The 24,335-nt window shown below is 45.6% G+C and overlaps 1 protein-coding gene across 2 annotated transcripts in view; it reads left to right on the top strand.

Annotated features, from left to right (window-relative positions):
- Window positions 1-17,870, top strand: part of LOC144755673 (ras-related protein Rab-2B) — a 220,700-nt gene extending 202,830 nt beyond the window's left edge. Inside the window, exons 8-9 of one of the 2 annotated variants that reach the window (XR_013594949.1) lie at window positions 11,974-13,091; window positions 13,602-17,870. Coding sequence is in view for 1 of the 2 variants with exons in the window: in XM_078644842.1 (XP_078500968.1) it covers window positions 11,974-12,078 (105 nt within the window). In the remaining variant the exon portion in view is untranslated. Of the gene's footprint in view, window positions 1-11,973 lie in introns of both variants that reach the window. The other variant, XM_078644842.1, reaches the window with a different exon arrangement.
- Window positions 17,871-24,335: the final 6,465 nt, after the last annotated feature.

The following is a 24,335-nucleotide window of genomic DNA, read 5'->3' as shown; positions in this document are numbered from 1 at the left end:
TAAAATTATTGCAATTGTTGCAATGATGGCATGGACGTGTACCCGTGTGTTTCCTAGACGTGACAGTTGGTTTGGATAGTATTTCTTTAATATTCATAGGTCTGCTGTAAGCAAAGATAGGAGGTTCTTTGAATAGGTCACCAAAGTCTGGTTCAGACGATAAGATTCGCCAATGTTTCAATATTGTCTTCTTGTAGATTTTACTCGAAGTAGAGTATCTGGAAACCAGTGCCATTCTAGAAGTCGAATCCTTCTTCTTGCTTTTTAAAGCTTCTGAGCGTGGGATCATGTTAGCTTTATCCCGGGCCTCTTTAATGATTTCTTGTGGGTATCCCCTGGTGGAGAACCTGCTGGCCATTGATTGTAACTGGGAGTCTCTTCTTTCATCATTGGATACTATCCGAGTCACTCTCAGCATCTGGCTGAACGGTAGGTGTCTCTTTAGTGAGTCTTGATGGAAGCTGCTATACAACAGGGTATTGTTGCGGTCAGTTGTCTTTCGGTATAGGTCAGTTTCAATGCCATCAGGAGTGATTCTCACAAGTACGTCTAAAAACGTAATTTCTTTGTCAGAGATATTCCAGGTGAGTTCAATCCGGTCATCTTTGGAGTTCAAAGTAGATAGTGCTGATTCCAAATGGTCTCGAGAGTCTTTCCAGATGAAAAATAAATCATCTATGTAGCGTGCGTATAATTTGAGATTGTCGGTCCAGTTAGCGTTGGTAAAGATGTGGTTTAGTTCGAAGTTGCCCATGTAAATGTTAGCGTATGTGGGCGCGGCGCAATTGCCCATGGCCATCCCGGACATTTGTAGATACCAGCGTTGTTCAAAAGAAAAATAACTATGATACAGAGTGAAAACCATGAGTTCTAAAATAAAGGTCTTCAAGGAGTCTGTGATGTCGGATTTCAAAAGAGCTAATTCGATAGCTTCAATTCCACCAGCATGGGGAATGGAGGTATATAAACTCTTGATGTCAGCAGTACACAATAGTATTTGCTCATCTTCATTGATTTGGATGGAGTTTAACTTGTTGATGAAGTCAGTAGTGTCTCTAGTGTAGCTCTTTAAGTATCCAATGATGAAAGAAGAGACTCCCAGTTACAATCAATGGCCAGCAGGTTCTCCACCAGGGGATACCCACAAGAAATCATTAAAGAGGCCCGGGATAAAGCTAACATGATCCCACGCTCAGAAGCTTTAAAAAGCAAGAAGAAGGATTTGACTTCTAGAATGGCACTGGTTTCCAGATACTCTACTTCGAGTAAAATCTACAAGAAAACAATATTGAAACATTGGCGAATCTTATCGTCTGAACCAGACTTTGGTGACCTATTCAAAGAACCTCCTATCTTTGCTTACAGCAGACCTATGAATATTAAAGAAATACTATCCAAACCAACTGTCACGTCTAGGAAACACACGGGTACACGTCCATGCCATCATTGCAACAATTGCAATAATGTTATTGGAGGCAACACCTTAAACCACCCGATGAGAGGCCACGAAATTAATCTCAATGTAGACGCCACATGCGATTCAGCCAATTTGATTTATCTACTTAAATGTCCATGCGGGAAGATCTACGTGGGAAAAACCAGCAGAAAAATCAAAATCAGACTTAATGAACATAAATCGAACATCAGAACAAAGAACACAAAATCAAATGTGGCCGTCCACTTTAATGAAGCCCACCACAGTGTGGCACAGCTGAAATATCTGGTACTTGAGATGGTCGTCCACATTGAGGGTAAAGACAACAACAAGACTCTCCTACAGCGGGAGACCTCGTGGATTTATAGACTCCAGTCTTTGAAACCTTTCGGTCTTAATGACCGGACCGAACTTAGTTGTTATTTGTAATGCTTCTGTTTGATACCATGCACCCAGTTCTGCTTATGTACCCGACTGCACAATACTGTCTGCTCACTTTCCTCCACCACAAGATGGCCGCCCCCATCCCCTTTCACCTTAGTGTCCTTTATCTATTTCAACCTCACACACTTTTCCATCGAACTCCGCAGTAACTCCGCGAAGCTCGTGATACCCGGTCCACCCTCTGAATCCTCTCACAGTAAGTGACTGCTACCGCATGCTCTCCGTTTCTCTCACCCAATGCGCTCTAGGTTAGCAATACCTTACGGTTCTTTTCCGTTTTCTGCAGCACCGATGTGAGCACAACGCTGATTCTGCAAGCGTAAGACTTTGTTTAGACTTTTGGTTACACCTTTCCTGATCTTTGAATTACTCAGATGGCTTCTCATCACGAATCACAAACACAGCTTAAAATTCACTTCGTCTGGTCATAGACCTAATGTTACACGTACATTCACTTTTTTTGTTAATGCACGCTGAGCCCGCACCATCCTTTCAACTGCATGTAATCACGTCGTGTGACTTATTCACTCACCCGCCAACGCATGTCAAACTCTCATCTTTTTCCACACCGCATGTAAATACACTCCTCTGCACCATTTTTCTGTACCCCTATTGTCATTCACCGTTGATCTAAGTTGCATTTTTGTATCCTCCCACAGCGCTCCTTGATAAAGGACTACCTTTAGTCCGAAATGCATTGGAGCATGTTTTGAAAACATCGTTGGACTGTATTCAATTGATTGGCGTGATGCAACGCTTTATTATAAGAATTTGTGAAATTATCAAATATAACAAATGATGAAACCTTCGTATTGAACTTTCATTTAACTTTGTTTCATTAAACTTTATTGGAGTCAGTTACACTGAACCTTACAAGTGTGCCCACTACACAGGGATGTGTCTACGTACCACGTAGCACACTCATCTTCAAGTATCAGTTGGACGCATTCGGCCAGTTGCGTCACCTGTAGGAGCACCTTTATCCACCTTCAACCCTCCACCACCTTTCTCACCAACTACTCGCTCAACTTGATGCTGTGCGCCTAAGCCTTGTTTCTTGATTAAAATCCAACTTACCATTAACCCTTTAAGTGCGGCTAACGTTCAGCAGACGTCGCGTGCACTACCTTGCTAGTGCTGCACACGTCCGCTGAACGTTCCAGCCCGCCCGCTCAATAGAACTTTCCACACCAGCGCGGAGCGTTCAGCGCAGCGAAGGCGTTAAGAGGGCTACAATTCTATAGACCCTAAACTCAAGTCGTCTACCTGCTGGCAATTGAAAGTTATCACTTATTAAATGTAATCGGAAACCCAAGGATATCAAATGGGAGATGTAGGTCTTGTAGTAGTGAACAACAAATGTAAGTTTTTCACTACCAGGGCATGTAAAACGTAAAGGTACGTGTCCATCCTTTTAAAAAATTTGCATCCTGCACTCTGGGCTATTCAGGGTCTACTCTAGGAGTGACCTACATATACTAAAAAGAAAGACTTGGACGTGGCAATAAGTTTATTTTGGCAGGTTGAAATGGCAGTTCAAAGCTGCACACACCGGCGCAATGCCAGGTCTGAGAAATGTCTGACAGGGCTACTTAAGTGGGTTGCTCAATCCGTGCTGCAGACCCACTAGTAGAATTTAATGTACAGGCTTGGGTACATGGGGTACCACTTTACTAGAGACTTACAAGCAAATTAAATGTGCCAATTATGTATAACTAATTCTATCGGATTTAGAGAAGAGAGAGCACAAGCACTTTAGCACTGGTTAGCAGTGGTTAAGTGCACAGAGTCCTACGGTCAACAAACACAAGATTAGGAAAAAAGGAGGGGTGAAGGCAAAAGGTTTGGAAAAAGACCACCATAGTGCTGACAGGTCTAACACAAACATTGTAAAACATCATTTGTGAAAGTGATCACTACAGTACTTCACAAACCTTTTTTCTTTAAAGGAAAGGAAGGCAATAGGCTTTTGTGAATGAAATATGGGGCCTTCCTTTTAGGCAGATCGTAGTAGCCAATATCACCATCTTGCTCTGCATTGACTGTTACATCTGCTTTATTTTTAGAACTCCTTTAAACAGGATCCTTAAGCAGTGGGCTGTAGTAATTTTTACTTTCTTAACAGAAACATCGTTACAAATGTATGTTTTTGGGTTTACTCCGTGGTTTGTGTGATATGGAGTGTTTTACAGTGTGGTTTCCCTGGGTCTTTCCCACTGTCAGCAAGATGCCTTCTCTTATGCAACATGAAGATAGCAGATAACGTTCCTTAAGCTCAGCGGTATCTGCTTACGAGACACAAACACTGTACAGGACATTGTTAGACTGGAATTCACCTTCATAGCAGGCACGGAGATCAGGAAGCTCAAAGAATCTGTAGTCCTAGATATTCCGAGAACCTGGGAAATGGGCTCCTTCCTCCAGTTTGTCACCCCCTCGGTTCAACCCAGCAAGGAAGGGTCTAAAAAGAGGTACCTTTCAAACAGAATCTTTGCCTCCAGTTTTTCACTAGACATGACACATGTTCATGATGGATGGAGATGTCGGCTGCCCATTTATTAAAGCAAAAGCAGCATTTGAGATATTTATGTTGAACAATTCTTCTAAGTTCATAATACTTCTTACAACATGTCTTCCTTCTACTTCAGGCACTAGGTGCTGACAAGCAAACTCTGACAACGTGGTATGCTCCAGTAATTACAATTCCATCTTCTCCTTCCCTGGCTCATCTTCAAACTTCTCCAGGAGACATTAGTTTGACTGTTATGCTTAAGACTGCTCCTTCTAGGAGAGCTCCTTCACTCACACTGGTGAAGGTTTCATTTCGCTGAGCATCTAACACTCTTAGAAAGAAGATGCCTAGATTCTATGCTAACTATCCAGTCAGCACCCCAATCACAACTTTTTTAAAGATTCTGCATCATTGAAGTCCTTCAAACCCAATAATACCTTTGGTCTCAAGCCTTTTATGACCTGCATTAGTTCTCACTTCAGAGTCTACTGGGCACCTCCTCAACATGCTACTCAACACCTTCTTAAAGTTCTGGCCTTCAGAATAAGACTTTCAAACGGATTCCATTTTTGCCTTTGCAGCAACAACTGCTATGACATATCCATTTGGGAATCGCTCTAGAGGTTCGTTGGAGACTATTAAAGGGGTACAAGAGAGGATTTCCAGGAAATGGTAAATAAAGACTTCTTAATCGCCCATTGAGTATTTAGTCCACAGTCATTCATCCCTAAATGCACATGGTTATTACCAAGGGTTAGCCTTTCGTGTAGGTCCTAGGAATCCCCAGGACCTGCGCGTTATGGTTGACCTAAACAGAGGGCTTGGTGTCCCAACCGCTTCCGGACACCGCCACAGAACGTCAGCCGTTACACCAGCTAGCTCTACAGTGCCACTACCACACCCTGTATCTTACAGTGGTGTAGGTAGTCTCTGGCAACCACTGAACATGACAACCCTGATTCCTCAGGGATCGTGTAAAACAGTACAGTACTTTTCGTTCAGACACTAATGCTTGCTTGCTCTCAGAAAATATACAGGATGTCAATCAGGATGTTTCAATAAGTATTTATTGGTCCAGCGACAGCCTTGTGTAAAACATATGTACTGCGACAATCAGGAGGCCGAAGCATATGAAAGAGATTGCAAGTACCAAGATGGTAAGTAGTAGATACATGTCTACCATAGTGCTAATAAGATGAACATAATCAGTTCAGATAAAAACAGTAGCACTTGCATATTCCTAAAAATGTGCATCCTAAGTAGTTTGCCTAAATGTACCTAGCCTAGATCTGTATGTGTAGCAAGTATATATATATATGTGTATGTATGTTTGTAGCCAAGAAAACCCTAGGGAAGAACCATCTCCCTCACCTGATGGTTGAGAATGAAGGACCCCATGTCTGCTTCGAGGCGGACACCCCGCAAGGTATGTTAGACCGCTGCGTGTCTAAGATTCAGCATGCAGGATACTGTGTCAGCTTGGAAGGAATTCTTCTCTAATTTGCAGAGGGAAATAAGGGTCTTGTATACTAGAGCGGTCAATCCAGGGTTTCTACTAGAATCGATATGTTTTGAAAACAATCATAAATGTTTTGAAAAAAATCATGAATGTTTTTCCAAACCAATGTGATCATGCACAGCTGGCTGTTGGCCAAGGATGAAACAAGTGGTGTTATACCGTTTGAGTACTGAGAGCCTGGTGTTGAAGAGACAGGAGCAAGCTACAATGTAAAAGGTCACCTGTTTAGAATCGTTATTGTCATGTGGATGGGACAAATGTATGTAAAAAAGGGTATGTTTTGCCAGAAGTGTTGTGCCTTGAGGTTTAGGTCACCTTGTTTGATTATTCCACCAAGATCTTTGACCCAAAACAAGAGTGCCTGAAATAACACATTGACATACTTTGCCAATGGCTGGCAATTGATTGGGTCCTGATTTTCAAGAAAATAAAGATAATTTCTGAAAGGACTAAAGGAAGATATCACAGTTGTTTTGAATCTGCAAAGTGATAAGAAAAATACAACAGGAGACCTGAACTTCTAGTCCATCAAAGGGATAGGATATGTGCCATCAACGTACAGTAAGCATATTTCTACTCTCCGAATCTGCTCAATTTCCAGAAATTCGCTCAGCTTTCTGGTGGAAATAAGTCACTTCAAGGAAAAGGTTCTTCGCTTCACTAAGTAAGCTCCTAATGCTTGGCAGTGGTGACAGTGCATTGTAGTAGGTAGTGAAGACAACCTTTGTCTACCTATAAACGGAAGAGTAGTTAATACAAGCTCTTTCTTTACAGGACGTCTTATTGGTTTTTTAAAGACCAGTAAGACCAGTAGTTGCAAAACTGGGAGGACAAGCTGGCACTAACAATGACAGCACTGCAGTCCTTTCAAAGAATGTGTCAGCTGAAAAACCTTTTACAAAGGCATTACTTTCCATTTTAGGTCATGCATGCCGTGGCTATCATTACAGATGATTTTCTGTTGGAGGGGAGGAGTCCATATGCCTGTCCACAAGCTCAAGGGCTTCTGCTTGCAGAAGGAGGCCCTGTTACCTTATCAGTCGAATAAAGGTCCGAGCAGGGCACCTAACTCTGAGGACCTTTCTACCTACAATGAAAAGAAATCCATTATTGTTAAAACAGTATAACGATGTACTGTCTGAACAAGATGGAAGGAAGTAGAGAGCCTTGTTCCTGGTAAGACAAAACGTCTCTAGATGGTTGATGGCCACAGTATGCATATCACCATGATCATCTCCTAGTGGCTGATCCTCAACAGCAGGATGCACCAAAATTGCAAATGGACGCTAAATGATGAAGTGCAAAAACAGCAAGTTGTTTGAAGGAATGCTTGAATTAATCTCAGCCAAGGGCGATTGTTCTGGGCCCCATTCTGCACCATAGTTTTTTGCCCACTGTGCCATTCTAGACTAGTCCTGTCTTTTGTGATTCAGTCTTGCTCCTGCTCCAATAGGTACAGTCGATCCTGAACTGCTAGGCTAGCTCCCCTCCATACAAGCAACCTCAGACCAGTTTCTACCTACTTTGCTTTCATCAGTGAGGTATAGCTTGAATCAATTGGCATAGTGAGCACGGGAACCGCATTTGGGCATACCTGTCACACTTAGGGTGTGTACTGCAAAAAACAGTAAGGTTTTAGAAGGAATGTTTGCATTAATCTCAGCCACTGGTGGCCTTTTTTGTTTTCTTTATTGAACACTTTAAGTACACTGGGTATGCCTAGATGTGGGGTCTGTGCTTACTGTGCCACTAGAAGCATGCTGCACCCAACCGAAGAGGCCCAAATAGCCCGAAACCAGTCTTGAGTTGCTTGTGCTTCAGTTCAGAGAATACCTGGTGTAGGATGATGGCTCTTTATATGGTGTGCCAAAAAGAGGTACACTGTGTGAAGAGTCCAGTTAGAACCCCAGTTGGTTTACAAAGGCACAAATGATACCCTCTTTTGTGGTAGTGTGGGGGAGCAGGTAGACTTATCGAAGGGTAGTGCTAAGCATTTGTTGACACATACTCAAAAAATAAATCTGAGACCAATTTAGAAAAATGAGTCATTTTTATATAAATTTTGATTGCAAGCAGTTCTTTATCAAGTAAGTACTTTTCTAAAAATTGATTTTAGCAGTTACGTAAAATGTTCACTTAAATGCACCTTTACACAGTGCTTTCCTATGGGAGAAAAGGCCTGTATAGCATACAGTTGTTTGTATGCAGTTTCTGGGGTCTGCTCCCATCTAAAGTACCACGAGCAGTTACTCATTAGCTGCCCTGGGGAGTCAGGTTGCAGAGGTGCAGGTCATGTAGGTAGTTGTAAGCACTACACCGGTTGAAGAAAGGGGGGCCACCTAGAAAAAGGCTGCAGAATGGGACTTGGAGACAAGTCCGGGAGCTCGCAACAGGGGCTCTGGTCACATGGGTCCTGGAAACAAGGGAGTACAGTCAGTTAGTCGGTTCCCAGGCTGGGACACTGTTGGGAAGTAGAAAGGTCAGCAGGACTCTGTGCACCTTGGAACCTTGCGGTCGTCGATCTTGCCAGTTGAGAGTGCAAAATCAGGACATCTGGGCCACTCTGGGGGTTGGTCTCTGCGGTGCTGACGTCTCTCGATGGCTACATTGACTTGGAGTCCCGACTGAACTTTCACGGTCACTACTTGCTGCAATGTGTACAGTACCCCATTTATTGGTCCTGTGTGGCTCCAGTTGGTCCTCATTCCCACTTGGTGGGGGGAGGGGGCAATCTGTCCTTCAGGAGCACAGGGTCCTCTTCCTGGGGGCTGCTGCATCGGGCTGGCCTCGGAACGGCAACACAGTGGACCTAACTTTGCATTTCAGTGCCTGTAGACTGAAGGGGAGTAGCTCCTCTACTTCAAGGGAGGTTGCTCGCCGATTTGCAAAGGCTGGCAGTCTTTCAGGGTTCTTGGAAGCTGGTCAGCTGCAGGACCAGTCACTAGATTGCGAGTGTCGAGAATTAATGCAGCAGGGCAGGACTTGGAGCCAAGAGTCCAAAGCAGTCTAGAGTTCTTGCTTTTTCTTGCTGCTCTGTGTCCTCTTTTTGATCGGTAAAATCTAAGTTCCTGGTGTCAGAGGGTGCCACCTAAATGTTCACTTTAGGCGTGTTACATGGAGGTACCAGTAATAGCCAATGGGCTACTTACCTTTAGGGTGTCTACACCATCTAAATAACCCAGAGATCCTAATTCCGCCAAAACTAAGATGATGAAATGTAAAACATCGTTTCCACATGAGGTAGGCCATCTTAGGGGTGTTACCAGTCTGAGAGGAGGACACGCCTCCTGCTGGGTTAATTTTCCCACCTGACCAGGTGCCAAATGGCCCCAGGGCAGGGGTTGGCATTTCCCTGTCTGGGGAAGCCTTGGGTAGCATATCAAAGGTGGCAGATGCCTTTGAAGCCACCTACCTTGATATGCTGATCACTTAGCCATCCTGCTTGGAGGAGGCAACTACACCTTTGGCCGTAGCAAGACATTGTTTCTGCCCTCAGAGCACAGGCTTTCACCTGTTGGGGGGTTAGAAACCTGTCTGTGGTGGCAGGCTGCTGTACACCAATCAGCCAGAGCGGTAGGTTTTCAAGGGGCTTGTATTAATAAATCCATTACTGGGATCCGTATGGGCTTATTGATACGAGATGTTTGACACCAAACATTTCTAGTTTCAATTATGCCATCATGTGGCTGGGGAACTTGTGAACACCAGTGTCCAGCACATGTACTAAAAATGGCTTCCCTGTTCACTTGCAGTGTCCAAGAATAAACATTAACATTACAGGGGCATATCTGCTCATGCGGGTATGTCCACGCATATAGTATAGTGTTCCTTGCCTTAGGGCTGTAGGGATGACTTACCTATACTGCATGCAGTGTCTGAAGGCAGGCATGGCACACAGGAGGTATGTCATGCGGTGTCTTCACTTTTCTCTGCACCATGGCATGCAGTCTGCAATAGCAATTTGCATGCTGGTTCTGAGGGGACTCTTAGGGTGACACAATACATGATGCAGCCCTTAAGGACCCTCTTTAGCCTCCTTGCCCTAGGTATCAGGGGTGCTAAAAGTAATGCCAAATGGGTGAACAATTATGTATGTATACCGTTTAGAGAAAGAGATCTGGCACTGGGGACCTGGAGAGTAAGAACCCAGTGCACTTTCTGTCAACATTGTATCCAATACCATGCTAAAAGTGAGGGTGACCATGTCAAAAGGGGGCACTTTTTTACACCTCGTTTGTAAATTTGTGCTTGACTGTTCTTAATGAAACATGATTTTCATATCGCCAAGTTTAACCTGAGGTGGCTTAGGGCACAAAAAAAACAAGTCACTGGTTTGTGGCCCAAGTAATTACCAGTGGCTGAGATTAATTCAAGCATTCCATCCATCACTGTTTTGTATTTTCCTCTGAAACAATGAAGTGTTGCAGAATGCCTTATGTGACTGCAGATGATCAAATACTGATCTTTTCACCACCATATACAGTAACCTATGCCTAGACTTCGCATCTAGATTTTACCAACTGAGAGCAAAGGGGAAAAGCCCATTTGATCAGCTGGTCAGTGAATTGTATCCAAGCTTTTCTGCTGATCCCAGCTGTGTTAATAAAGCTGAAACTTTCCAGAGCCAGAATGATCCAACTTGCTCCAGAGTAGTCCTACAAATGGCGTTTCTTAAACTTCCTCCACTTATTGGAGTGCCTACAGAAGAGACTGCATCGAGACTGGATCTTACCAAGCATCAGCAAAGGATCCTGTACTCCATCCTTCCATCATTATGCTTAGCACCCTAGCTCCTTAAAGCTTCCATTTTGGGCACATAAAACGTCCACATGAATAAATAGTTACTATGAACATTTTCACTTAAGCATGAGACTTGCAACCAGTGCCTATTCGACTTTCAGATTCAAAAAGGTCTATATTTGCTTTCCTCAAAATAACTTACTACTGAGTTCCAAGATTCCGGGTATGCTAAACTACCTATTTTAGATGCCAATTTCAGGTCTGCAATAATCCTCGATTAATGTACATCTTGCAGCCATAACCACTTAACAAACAAATCTCTGAAAGGCATTTTTTTTATTTTCAAAATTGCAGTCATTCTTAGACCCTATCATGCCAGTGTTCCCAACTTCCAGAAGACCTTCTCCCCAAGGGTACTTAATACATTACTATCAAAACTCATAAATACCAAATATCAGTCTATGCATAAGGCGACCTACCTGCAGCATATTTCTTGAAAGGCAGCTTTCTTATTTGCAGTCATTTCTGGAAAGGCAAAATATTTTTCTAACTTTTGCCAAAATCCTTTCTCAGCAGCAAACACTAGAGTTTTGTGTTTGTATCTTTCTAGAACTAAAGATGATCACAATAGCAAACTGCTTTTTGGAAACTATGGGCCACTTCTTGGAGGTTTAGCCGCATCTAAACAGTTTGTTTCTCAGTTGACAGTTTCATTTGTATTCTATGGTATCAGAAAGCACATTAATTGCAAAATCCCATTCCAGAAGAGGAAAAATAATGCAGGGATTTGTCCTGTGACCACTTAGGTGCCTACACATACTTTTACATACCTTGACATAGACTACAGACCTTAGGCCTAAGTTGGCTTCCTTAAACAGGCCTTATTAGGGGACCTCTTAAATGATATCACTATCACTATGATACTTTCTCATCTGCTGTTAAGGGACATGGGTTTGCTGTTGTACTCAATGTTTTTGACTATCATTGAAGATCCCATTAAAAAGAAAGGTCACTTTCCTCCTAGTAATTTTTCATGGGAATGTTAATTTAAGTCGTTAGCAACTTTCCCTCTTGCCAGGCAGAAATGTTGGGATGTTTTACCATGGTGTCCATTCAAGCCAAAGATAGCTGCCTCAGAATCCTGGTCAGTGGAACTTTTTGCTTAACAAAGTATGCTCTGTGCCTTGTGCTTGAGTCAGTTTACATTTCGGGCAACATTTCATATGATTGCTATCTGCCTTTCTGAACATTTATGGGAAGGCAAACACCTTTCTGCTACTTGTGCTTCCCTTTTCAACTTTTCCTTTCTTCCCTTCCACCTAGGCCAATGGCATCAAAATCGGGCCGCAGCAGTCCATCACGCAACCACTCGGTGGAGGCAGTGGTCAGAACCCACAGGGCGGAGGGGGAGACTCGCGGTGCTGCTGAGAACCAATCGTGCTGGAGCCTTCACACTAAATATCATTGGCTCCTTTGTGCCTCCCGGACCTGTACAGAGATAACAGGAGAGATTCACCCCTCAGAGTGGCCTGAAGCAGCATCTCTTTGATTCCTGGTCACATTTCAAGAAGATAAATCCCTCGTTTGTCTCTTTCCCACCTCTCCTTGTGCTGGGTTGTGGTTAACAGATAATGATGTCATGATACCACTGAAGCTGTAAACAAGAATATTATGATGGGCTCTTGTACCTAAGAACTGTTTTTCCAGGTGGGGACACTACCATCTGTTGCATTCCACTACCTGTGTGGCTGCACTTCCTATCTGCCCTAAGTTTACTTTTTTTTTATTTTTATAAAATATGTAATTTTATGCATTTTGAAGTATTTTTGTGCCCATACCACTCCTTTCTTGGCAGCTAAAAGCGGTTTAAGGCTGCCAGAGTACCATAACTTAATTAGCTGTGATTTGGTTTGTCAGTGTGCATTTTCATGTTGCAAGTGGTGTTTTTGTTTTGACTTGCCCTCTTCCGTTCCTTTTGTTCTTGCTCATTGATGCCTGAGTACAATCCAGCTATTGGACACTTTTATTTTGTAAATCTGCACCTTTCCATATTATTGTGCCTCAGCACCCGTCTCCAGAGGTGCACTTGTTTGATCTCATGTAATCTTCATTGGTTTAAGACCCCTGTTGGTGTATTTGTTACTTTTGATTCATTCCAACTATCCTGAGCAAATGTTTTTTCTCTTTTCATCCCTATACTGAGATAGGTTTGTGCTGTGTGTGCTCATGTTAACATGCATCTCTCTCCCTTTTAGTTGTAGGAAGCTATATGCATAAAAACATCAAAAAAGGTGATATAGATGAAAAAGAAGAGGCCTCTTCCTCCAAAGTATTATTACATAAACAAAAGGAGTCACTCCTAGAAATTTTGAAGGTGATGACAACCTCGGAGTAAAAGAAAGAAAAAAGGTTTTTCTTTCAAATAACCCTCACCCACCAGGGTTACCCCTTGGTGGCATGCTTCATCATAGGGTTCATCCCTTACCTGCTACGAAAAGGGGTGTGCTATGACCGATGGATACGTAGGAGCACTGATCGTGTATTTTGCCTATACACCTATGCTGATTACCTTAATATTGGAGTGGGGGATTTTGTAAAAAATTGGGTTAAAAATATCTGGCTAGTGGGAAAAGGATTATTTTATTCAATCCCCTAGTCGATAAGATAAAAAAAAATGGGGATGACGAGAAACTTCTAGGGTAAATGACCCTTAGTTTCTCTGGTCAACTAGTTTCAAGCCCTACCCCAAGGCTTTTCATCAGGATCTAAGGGGGTTACTCCCCGTTACCACTCTTTCACTTGTCAAGACCCTCAATAAGTGAATGGAGAGCTATAACGAAAATAAAGGTAATCACCTATTTGGTCACTATCAGTGCTCCCACGTATCTGTTGGTCATAGCACGCCCCTTTCCGTAGCAGGAATGAACCCTATGATGAAGCATGCCACCAAGGGTATTCCTGGTGGATGAGGGTTATTTGAAAGAAAAAACTTTTCTCCTTTTCACTACGAGCTTGACAGCTTTAAAATGTTCTGAGAAGATGTATGCACACATGTCCGTTAGAGCTATTCTCCTCCTTCGCAATAAACTCACTAAATGGAGGCAGTGTACCTCTTTAAGGATTTGCCTTCACTCAGTTAATTAACACGTTCATTCAGCGATCTACTTGTTTGAGTATATATTTGCTGTCCAACATAGAACATATTTGTGTAATGATGTTCATCCGTAGATGCACAAGGCACCGTTGCTTTTCTTTCACACAAGGCAATGTGATATTTTGCAAGCCACTTCGCTTGTAGGATCACATTTGTAATTTCGGAGGGTAATTTGACTCCCCTGCTCATGGCACCTTAGCAGCCTCCTTTGTAGTTGAATATATTTGTGCATGCCTTGGTGAGCTTGTACACTGGCCATCTTAGTACAAGGTTGTCTACGTGTTTCTGAATCTTCCTTTCATCTTTTCATGCACATCTACCTCTGCACCAATGTGTTGTATCCATGCGTACTAGTAGACCCATGTTGTCCATTAGCCTTTCATGTCCTGTGTCTTTATTTAAGATGTTATGTATATTTTTGCTCTTCTACTCTGAATCATAGGATTTGTTTTATTCAAGGCAAACTGTGAGTTTGTATTGCTGAATGTCCCTAATTACATGTTTGTTGGTCTCAGAGTGCATGCCCTTGTGTGCTGGACCAATGTCTGTATGTGTGTGGTAAACGTCTGAGTGACCAGTGGCTGCAAATGTTTCAATATTGGCCCAAGAATCGAACATTCACAGAACTTCAACCGCATCCCATTGTGCTCTGTTTGTCTGTACCCCTTTCCTCTACAACAAGGTGAGGGGGGGGGGGGGATGTGGCAGGAATATTCCAGCCAGCAAAATGTATTGAATATTTAAATGTTGCTGTCCCTTTTTTTGTTTTAGTTTCTGTTTTTTGCAGAATTTAAATGGCTAAAAGGAGGGCTTTGACTGCATCCTCATTGTTTCTTTCCCTACATTCTCTCGAAGCCGGAGCCTGTATTACTGCTGGCTGTCATGTTAAAGTTGTTTCCATTCACCTGTAAAGGTTTCACAGTCTTAGAGAGCTGAAACAGTGCCCAATCAAAAATCTTAATGCTTCTGCAGAGAACAGTATTCAAAGAGTTGAGAAATGTAAAGAGAAAAATGATGGGCTGAGGCCTACTGGTTGCGAATTGCTTGTGGTGCAGGAAGGAGAACAGCATTTGCCCCCAAGACGTAGTCATATGTCTAAAGATGTACTCTCTAAAGCTCTAGATACACCTATGGACCCTGCACCAGCTTGCTAAGGAAATGTGCACTCCTGTTTACTACCTAATTCAACTCATCTTTGAGTGGGCATAGTACCATCTAGTCTGAACGAAGGGATTGTCACTCCCTTGCTAAAAAAAACAGCAACAAAAACAGTCCAGACCCAGAGTTTCTTTCACACGTCAGACCGATTCTCAATTAGCTTGTTCTGTCTTGGTGCAGTAAGAAAGTAGTGGCTGGGCAACTTCAGGAAAATCTGGACAGACGCAACCAATATAACTGCCTGTATCACACAGTTGTTCCCTGAAGCCAAACACGCCTTTGCTTCCTAGGCAAAAGAAATAGTAGATAAAGTGACGATCTCGGTTATGTAGTTTAATTAAAATATACCCAAATGCATTAAAGTTACAAAAAAGCTTTAGCTTTGAATAACAGGTGCTCCAGTGAATAATGCATTGAATCGTGAAATAAGTTCATTCTGGTGCGCAATAAGGGTTAAATAGAACACAAATAAACAACCAGACATGGAGACCAGTCCACACTATGCTTTACTCAAAAACAAGACTCAAATTTGAAGTACAAATTGGGTGGATATCACTGAATGTGCATCGACAAATTGTGGCATCAACATTTGCCCCCTTTTGTCTCTTATTAAGCCTGGGTCTTCCTCATGACAAAAAGGTAAGACCTATAATGAAAAGACAAATGCAAAATATCTTTGTTGAATGAGCCAATAAAAAGGGGCGGGGGCTCATAGGAAACTGTGCAGGGTTTACGCTTGCCATGAATGGAAAATGCACTGGATCAGAGAAATGTTTTTACCATTCCCTTATGTTGTCAGGATGCAACTCATACACTTAAGGGTTGTTTTTTTAAGTATATATCCTTACCCAATGTTCTCACCATGTAACTATGAGTGTGGACTTTGTTTTTATTTCTCAGAGTATGAATTGTTTCCTTGTTTGGTGAAGCTGAGTAGGGGTAGTGGCAAAGTAGTGGCCTGTCGGCATAAGGCAGAACATTTCAGCTCACGCTAGTGCTCATTTGAACACGTTCCAGCTATGCCTGCTCGTGCAGCAAGGAGAGCAAGGCTATCAGGTATCATGGGGTTGCACATGCCTTCGCTTAGCTTAAAATCCCAGCTTACAATTAAGGTGGAGACAAAAATTGTGTGTGTTTTTTGTTTTTTTGTTAAACATTTTTTTTTTATTTTAGTTGTATTTAAGGATGGGGAATGGAATTGTTCAACACAAATGTTGGAATCTGTATGAATTTAATGGAGTTTGTGGCCTTATTTCAAAGTTAAACCCCAAATTCTGTGCACTGCTGAACATACATAGTGAATATTTTTGTATATTTGGACACTTAGGTAGGTGGGCAGTGCAGGAGGACTATTTGTTAGTAACACTGTTAAGACTCCCACATTGTAGCCCAAGTCTGTCATAAAAAATGGCCTACACTGAAAACATTGAAAATGACCAAATCATAACCCACAAAGCAAATGATTCTCTCCCATAGGGATGGCACTTTGGTCGCGATGTTGGCTGGGTCTGGAACACTAAATTTAGGACTTGCAGGGGTCCATTCTTACTCTTTGTTATCACAAGCTAGTGAGTTCTCGATAAGGTGTTTTTGAGGCTGTATTGGAGTAGTGAGCTTTTTCTTAAGATACTCACAGGATCCTTAATTGTACTCTAGCTGTTACGGATATCCAGGAATGTATAAGGCTATAGGCCAATTCATTTTTGGCTAACAGCAGTGGAAATACTTATTCCTGAGGGGGAAAAATAAATTGAGCTAATAAATATACAGAGCACAATGTCATCCCTCTGTTTTGAGTATGATGCAAACAAGCCTATCATGACCAAAGTGGTTGTCCTTTGGGCCAGTGATGTTTTCAGCAGATAAATCTTTTTTGGTGAGCATGGTGATCCAAAAATGTGGTTCACAATATTATTTGTTTCCAGAAAACCTGAGGGGCAGTTATGATTTTAAAGGGCTTAGTATACTTCCCAGTAACAGTTCCCCTACTCCAGTAGCCCCTTTAGCCAAGAAGGAAACGGAATGGACCATTTTTCATTTCCCATCGGAGAGACTCTTCCTATGACCTACCATTTTTCTGGTTTTCACTGGTCTTCAATGCTAGTTGAGATCCTTTGTTCAATGTGATTTGAAGGAGAGCCTCCAACGGTTGTAATATGCTCTCCACCAGGTTGGGACAGCGTGAAATTCTGGTGGGAGAAGAGGCAGCGTCCTTATTCGTCTGAAGACTGTAAGGATTAACCTGCCACATTGTATTGGGTACAACTGTAAAATCTTTTTATCTGACATGCAAGCCTATATTCATTCTGTACAATATTATTTTTCTTTGTTATTTATGCATGCAGCCCTGTTACAAGTGGTCCTGTGTTTGTTTAGCAAGCAAGATCGGAATGACTGAAGTTGAAACAATCTCAGGCTGGGGTGTATGAACTTTAAGGACTAGGTCTGCGCTCACTACTTCGTCTTCCTTGGATGTGATTGAGTAAGAAGGCCAAAAATTGAATGGACATCAAGGTGTGTTCACTCACGTTTTCTTTTTGCTAGACCTCCTGTTCTGTGTACTTCGTTCTACAAACATATATTTAGCTTTACAAAGAAGTTCAGAGAAGAGTGAGAGCTGTCAGTTTACATTAAATGTGGATTTGTTTGCTATATAGGATAAATTGTAGTCTTGTGTACAGATTCCCAGCATGGGCTGCACCTGGGGAGGGTACAGGCGCACAGCACATACAACCATAAGCCTTTCAGATATTTGGTATTCCCAGGTATGCATTCTGTTTTTGGAATATAATGTTTGTGCACCGATAGTTATCAAATTCTGCTGCTTTTGTATTAATGTCCTACCTATATCCCCTTGTAGTTTACATTTTTTAAATTGCAAATAACTATAAATATCTACCAAACAAGAGTTGTAGAAGTATTCTTCTTTTTCACGTCATTGTTCTAAGGAATAACGATATCAGCCTGTTGCTGCTTGAATAAAATATGTTGTCCTGAACTCACTGTTCTTTGTCTAACCAACCTGTTGCTTGTAACATGCACAAGCCTACAGTCTTTAATGAATCAACGGAGTCATCCACTCCTATTGTTTAACCTTAAGTTTGGGAAAGGCAGCACCTTACCAAATGCATGCAGGTTTTAGGATAGCCAGTGAAAAAATATAAATGTTGTTCCTATGATTCGCTATCCTGGGGTTTATAATAAATAAGCAAACGAGTGTCCTTATAATAATAAATTAACTTGCAAAATGAACAAAGGTAATTTCTTTTTTATACAATCATTACCAACATCTTTGAGGTTTCGAACAATGTGGTCACTCCTAATGAAGTAGTTGCATAGTGTGTGTGTATCAATTTAAGTTGGATGGATGCTTGGGGGAGCGCTAGAGGGCAGACAGCAAGATGACCGCTCTATAGAGCTGCTAAGCCGGCCAAGCTCATAATCCGGCAATTATCCTTGTCATCTGGATCTACCTCCTGCCTCAACTGACTGCTATGGATTCTCTGACTGCTGCGGAGCACTCTGGCCGAGCATCAAGGGCGGAAACGTCGCCATTGCTGAGCTAGCTACCTGTGAAGAGTTGGGTCTGCATTGCTGACGTGGCGGCCACGGTGACACCTGGACTGGGCGACTGAGGTATGGTGCGCTAGTGGTGAACGCGGCATCCCGGGCCTGGTGTAGGGTGGACCGTGCGGCAGGCCCTGGTGCACTTGTGGATGCCAGGCAGACAAGTACCCCATCGACTGGTAGGCCGCGCCACCTCCGGGTCTGTTTGCACGTCTTTGTGTCGTCGGGCTTAATAGGGGGCTGCTCTAGGACCCCTGGCCTCGCTGTCGGCCGGGGAGCAGCAGCGGAACCGCTTTAGGTAGCGCTGGATTTGTGCACCACACATCTGCCTGCTGATAGCCCCCATACCTGCCTAATCTGCAGCTCTCCCCCATGCACATACTGGACCTCCGCATCCTCGGAGGAGCCCTCCAGCCGTCATTCGTCTCCTAAACCCGCAGTCCTGCTGAGGTGCCGCACTGAAACTGACCCTGCTGTAGCTGGCGGACCTGCCCCTGAGCTCAGTGTTGCTGAGCTGCCCACAGCGCTGATCGTCTGCCATCTCTGGGGGACTCCCTTTGCCCGGCTGCTTCGCTACTGAGATCGGGCAATTTTTTTTCTTTTTTCTTCATCCTCTGCCTCTCTGGCACTGGTGCCCGACCAGAATACGAGACCCCTGACGTTCCGCCACAAAGTGCCCCTTCCATGTCCGAACTCTGCGCCGACCTGTGAACAGTGACCAGTGACAATCGCGGCCGGATAACGCACTGCAAACACACTAGTGTATCTGCCCCCCCCCCCCTGCAATAACTCACAAGAGACACTGCTCCCACTCTCAATCCTGGGTCTCCGCCCTTCCTGTGCTACTGGGAAGGCCTCTATCCCACTGCTATACCGACGTGCGTGGCACACTAGACTGCATGCCTGCCATGGGGAACAGCCAGCCGCGTCTAACGTTTGAGCCCTGCAAAACCATCAGAGCTGCTCATCACACGGCTTCTGACTCTGAGGCGGACACTCCCAATGATTGCCTTTCTAACATTGACAAGACACTCCTAGCGGTGCAGGCCATCAACTGCAAAATAGACCATCTCAACCGCCGCATGGATCACATGTCCTCTAAATTGGACAAACATGCGCAGCACCTGGGGGAAGCCGAGACACGTATCTCGGACGCCGAGGATGGGCTACAACAGGTTACAACTAAGACCATCTCCATGGAAAAAGTCCTCACAGTCATACAGGCCCATAACGAAGACTTGGAAGCTAGGTCGTGGGGCAACAATGTGCGCATTACGGGCCTACCAGAATCTACGAATACAGGTCGCCTCGAGACTTACGTGGAGAAGCTGCTCCGGGACATCTTCAGACCGGACCAGCTATCACAGGTCCTCATCGTATAGCACGCCCATCGCTCCGGCGCCCCGCCTCAGTCTATCAGTGCCCGCCTTCTCAATTACAGAGACCGGGATGCAGTTCTCCGCCTTGCTCGAGAGAAGGGCACGATCACGCACGACGGCAACACTCTGGCTTTCTTCCCTGATTTCACGCTGGCAGTACAAGCGGCCCGCTAGGGAGTACCAGCCTGCCAAAAAACTTTTACTTGCAGCGCACATACCGTATGCCATGCTTTACCCCCCCAGACTGCTTGTTGATGACAATGGAAAATGCACGTTTTTTAACTGCCCGAAATCGGCTTTGGATTATGTTAAGACTGTATCCCGATGTAACTGATACCACTTGACAGGCAGAGAATGGCGAACCTGCGGATCGCGAAGATGAGGCGAATGGGCATAGCAAATTATGACTCTCTTGCACTGCAGTGGAGTGTTGATACTGACTCCTCTTTGAATCTTATGCTGTGTATTACCTATTGAGGTCTTTGATGGATAACGACCTGCTCTAGATTATTGCATGCTAATGTAAATTCTTAATTTCTCTTTGCTCCCGCCAACACCTTTTGGCCTATTTAGTCTATTGTTTCCTCTGTTTCCATAATGTGTAGATAGTCCTTTCACACGCTTGATTCAGATGTATGATATGGAGCTAAGACTGTGAAACCACGACAGCTCAGCCACCTCCTATTTCTGTTGGGAGGGTGGTTGTGCTCAGCGCCCCCCTCTATGGGTGCTCCCCATCAATGTTTGATCCCTGGGTACTCTACTGAGGATTTATTACGGGGTGTTCGGGATGGCTTCAGCGCGTTGGGGTTGCTGAAGTGGGCGGGGGTGTTGTGGTGGGGGTTGAGGGTTTCTGTGTACGGCCAGAAGATCATTTTCTGTACTGTATATTGCTCATATTTTTTGATTGGGGTAGACCTCCTAAACAGCATGCTTCATATTTCACCATGCATAGTACTAGCACGTTATTTTCTTGTCTCACATGGAATGTACGGGGGCTGTCTCACCTAGGTCATCATCACATTAACATTACCCTCTTGCAGGAAACCTATCTGACGCGCAATACTGATTAACTAATTGGGTCCCTGTGGCGGGATCAAGGGAAGCAAGTACTCGGGGGGGGGGGGGGGGGGGTAAAGCAGGCTTTATTGTTTTTAACAGTCGCTTGCGCTGTGGAAGGTTCCTGTAATAGGGCAGTGGAGGTTCTGTGACTTGTCGTACTGGGGAGCTCTTCTCCTTCCTGCAGTCACCGCGGGTTTTCCTCTCTCCCGTGGACTTCTGGGGGCTGGAGTCGCGTCCGTCTTGCTAGTCAGTCTCAGGGCGCATGGAAAAGAGAAGAGAACACAGACTCAGGCAAAGGCTCTGGGTCACAATAGGTGATCAGGGGAAGGGGGTGAGGACTGCACCAGTGCACAAAGCTGTTAACGAAGTGTCGGGGTTTTGTGTAGGGAAGGGATTCAGTGATAGGTTATCGGCGGCGAATGCACTACGGAGGTTTAAAACCTCTTCTACCCGCCCAGCCCACGATACGGTCCCGTACCTGGGTTAGCCACACTTCCCTTGAAGTGTGGCTGGGCGAAGCGCCGTGTCGTTGGCCTCCTGGCACTGCAACAGCTGGGCTCGCCGCCTCCTCCGCTCTTTCTTCCGCCTCGCTCTCGTCACCGGTTCTGCTACTGCTGCTCCGTATGTCTCCGTCCTCCCTGTTCGACTCCTCGACACATCCGGGTGATGAACACACCGTCTCTTCCGTCGGCTTGGTTTTTATTTCCGGGGTCTCAGCTGACCAGGGGGCGGGCCTGGATCGCCCTCAGTCCAGTTAAAGAAGCAGCGTCCCTCCTCGTCCTGAGAGCTGGATGTGTCCCAAGGCGCCGCCCCATTCCAGACCACGGGCTGCTGCAGGGATGAAAAAGAGGGGATCATACCTGGAGGGGGTTTCGGAAGTGGCGCGAGTTGCCCCAAGGAGAGCAGCCCCGCCCCCTGGTCACACACCTCCCCCCCTAGATTCTCCCGATCGGGGAGAGGGAAGCGTGACAGGAAGTCAGCGCTGCCATTGCCCCCATTCTCCACCACTTGTGGCGGGATCAAGGGAAGCAAGTACTCGGGGGGGTGCTGGTAAAGCAGGCTTTATTGTTTTTAACAGTCGCTTGCGCTGTGGAAGGTTCCTGTAATAGGGCAGTGGAGGTTCTGTGACTCGTACTGGGGAGCTCTTCTCCTTCCTGCAGTCACCCGCGGGTTTTCCTCTCTCCCGTGGACTTCTGGGGGCTGTAGTCGCGTCCGTCTTGCTAGTCGGTCTCGGGGCGCATGGAAAAGAGAAGAGAACACAGACTCAGGCAAAGGCTCTGGGTCACAATAGGTGATCAGGGGAAGGGGGTGAGGACTGCACCAGTGCACAAAGCTGATAACGAAGTGTCTGGGTTTTGTGTAGGGAAGGGATTCAGTGATAGGTTATCGGCGGCGAGTGCACTACGGAGGTTTAAAACCTCTTCTACCCGCCCAGCCCACGATACGGTCCCGTACCTGGGTTAGCCACACTTCCCTTGAAGTGTGGCTGGGCGAAGCGCCGTGTCGTTGGCCTCCTGGCACTGCAACAGCTGGGCTCGCTGCCTCCTCCGCTCTTTCTTCCGCCTCGCTCTCGTCACCGGTTCTGCTACTGCTGCTCCGTATGTCTCCGTCCTCCCTGTTCGACTCCTCAACACCTCCGGGTGATGAACACACCGTCGCTTCCGTCGGCTTGGTTTTTATTTCCGGGGTCTCAGCTGACCAGGGGGCGTGGCCTGGATCGCCCTCAGTCCAGTTAAAGCAGCGTCCCTCCTCGTCCTGAGAGCTGGATGTGTCCCAAGGCGCCACCCCATTCCAGACCACGGGCTGCTGCAGGGATGAAAAAGAGGGGATCATACCTGGAGGGGGTTTCGGAAGTGGCGCGAGTTGCCCCAAGGAGAGCAGCCCCGCCCCCTGGTCACACACCTCCCCCCCCTAGTTTCTCCCGATCGGGGAGAGGGAAGCGTGACAGGAAGTCAGCGCTGCCATTGCCCCCATTCTTCACCACTTGTGGCGGGATCAAGGGAAGCAAGTACTCGGGGGGTGCTGGTAAAGCAGGCTTTATTGTTTTTAACAGTCGCTTGCGCTGTGGAAGGTTCCTGTAATAGGGCAGTGGAGGTTCTGTGACTCGTCGTACTGGGGAGCTCTTCTCCTTCCTGCAGTCACCTGCGGGTTTTCCTCTCTCCCGTGGACTTCTGGGGGCTGTAGTCTCGTCCGTCTTGCTAGTCGGTCTCGGGGCGCATGGAAAAGAGAAGAGAACACAGACTCAGGCAAAGGCTCTGGGTCACAATAGGTGATCAGGGCAAGGGGGTGAGGACTGCACTCGTGCACAAAGCTGATAACGGAGTGTCGGGGTTTTGTGTAGGGAAGGGATTCAGTGATAGGTTATCGGCGGCGAGTGCACTACGGAGGTTTAAAACCTCTTCTACCCGCCCAGCCCACGATACGGTCCCGTACCTGGGTGAGCCACACTTCCCTTGAAGTGTGGCTGGGCGAAGCGCTGTGTCGTTGGCCTCCTGGCACTGCAACAGCTGGGCTCGCCGCCTCCTCCGCTCTTTCTTTCGCCTCGCTCTCGTCACCGGTTCTGCTACTGCTGCTCCGTATGTCTCCGTCCTCCCTGTTCGACTCCTCGACACCTCCGGGTGATGAACCCACCGTCTCTTCCGTCGGCTTGGTTTTTATTTCCGGGGTCTTAGCTGACCAGGGGGCGTGGCCTGGATCGCCCTCAGTCCAGTTAAAGAAGCAGCGTCCCTCCTCGTCCTGAGAGCTGGATGTGTCCCAAGGCGCCGCCCCATTCCAGACCACGGGCTGCTGCAGGGATGAAAAAGAGGGTATCATACCTGGAGGGGGTTTCGGAAGTGGCGCGAGTTGCCCCAAGGAGAGCAGCCCCGCCCCCTGGTCACAGGCCCGTTGGTCCGGCTTTTGCCTTGCCTCTTACTCCTCCTACAGCAGAGGAGTTCTCACACTGATTAAGAAGGGTCTCTTTCACAGCTCACCGCACACACACTGACTTTGCAGGTCGCTATGCTCTTGTACATGGCACACTAGCAGGCAAACTGGCCACCTTGGTTAATTGATATGGTCCGAACATAGATGACCCTTAACTGTTTGAGAGTCTCCTTGCAGTCCTAAGGAGCTGGCCAGATGCAGCGATTCTCTGGGGAGGGGACCTAAACACGCATCTAGACCCCACCAAAGATAAGTCTAGCGGTAGAGCGTGTCATTCACCAAGGGCAGCTCAAGTCATTAACTCTGGGTTGGTGGAATTAGGCCTACTGGATATATGGCGACTCAGACATGTAGAAACTCTTGCAGGCACACACATTTTGTCTGTACATGGCAGTTGGTCTCACCTCGACTTCTGGCTGGTGAACGAGGAGGTAGCGGGC

This window comes from Lissotriton helveticus, chromosome 5_1 (assembly GCF_964261635.1).
Source record: "Lissotriton helveticus chromosome 5_1, aLisHel1.1, whole genome shotgun sequence".
In the NCBI taxonomy this organism is placed as follows: domain Eukaryota; kingdom Metazoa; phylum Chordata; class Amphibia; order Caudata; family Salamandridae; genus Lissotriton; species Lissotriton helveticus.
The sequence above is the reverse complement of the archived record's forward strand: the minus strand, read 5'-3'. Positions and strand labels throughout refer to the sequence as shown.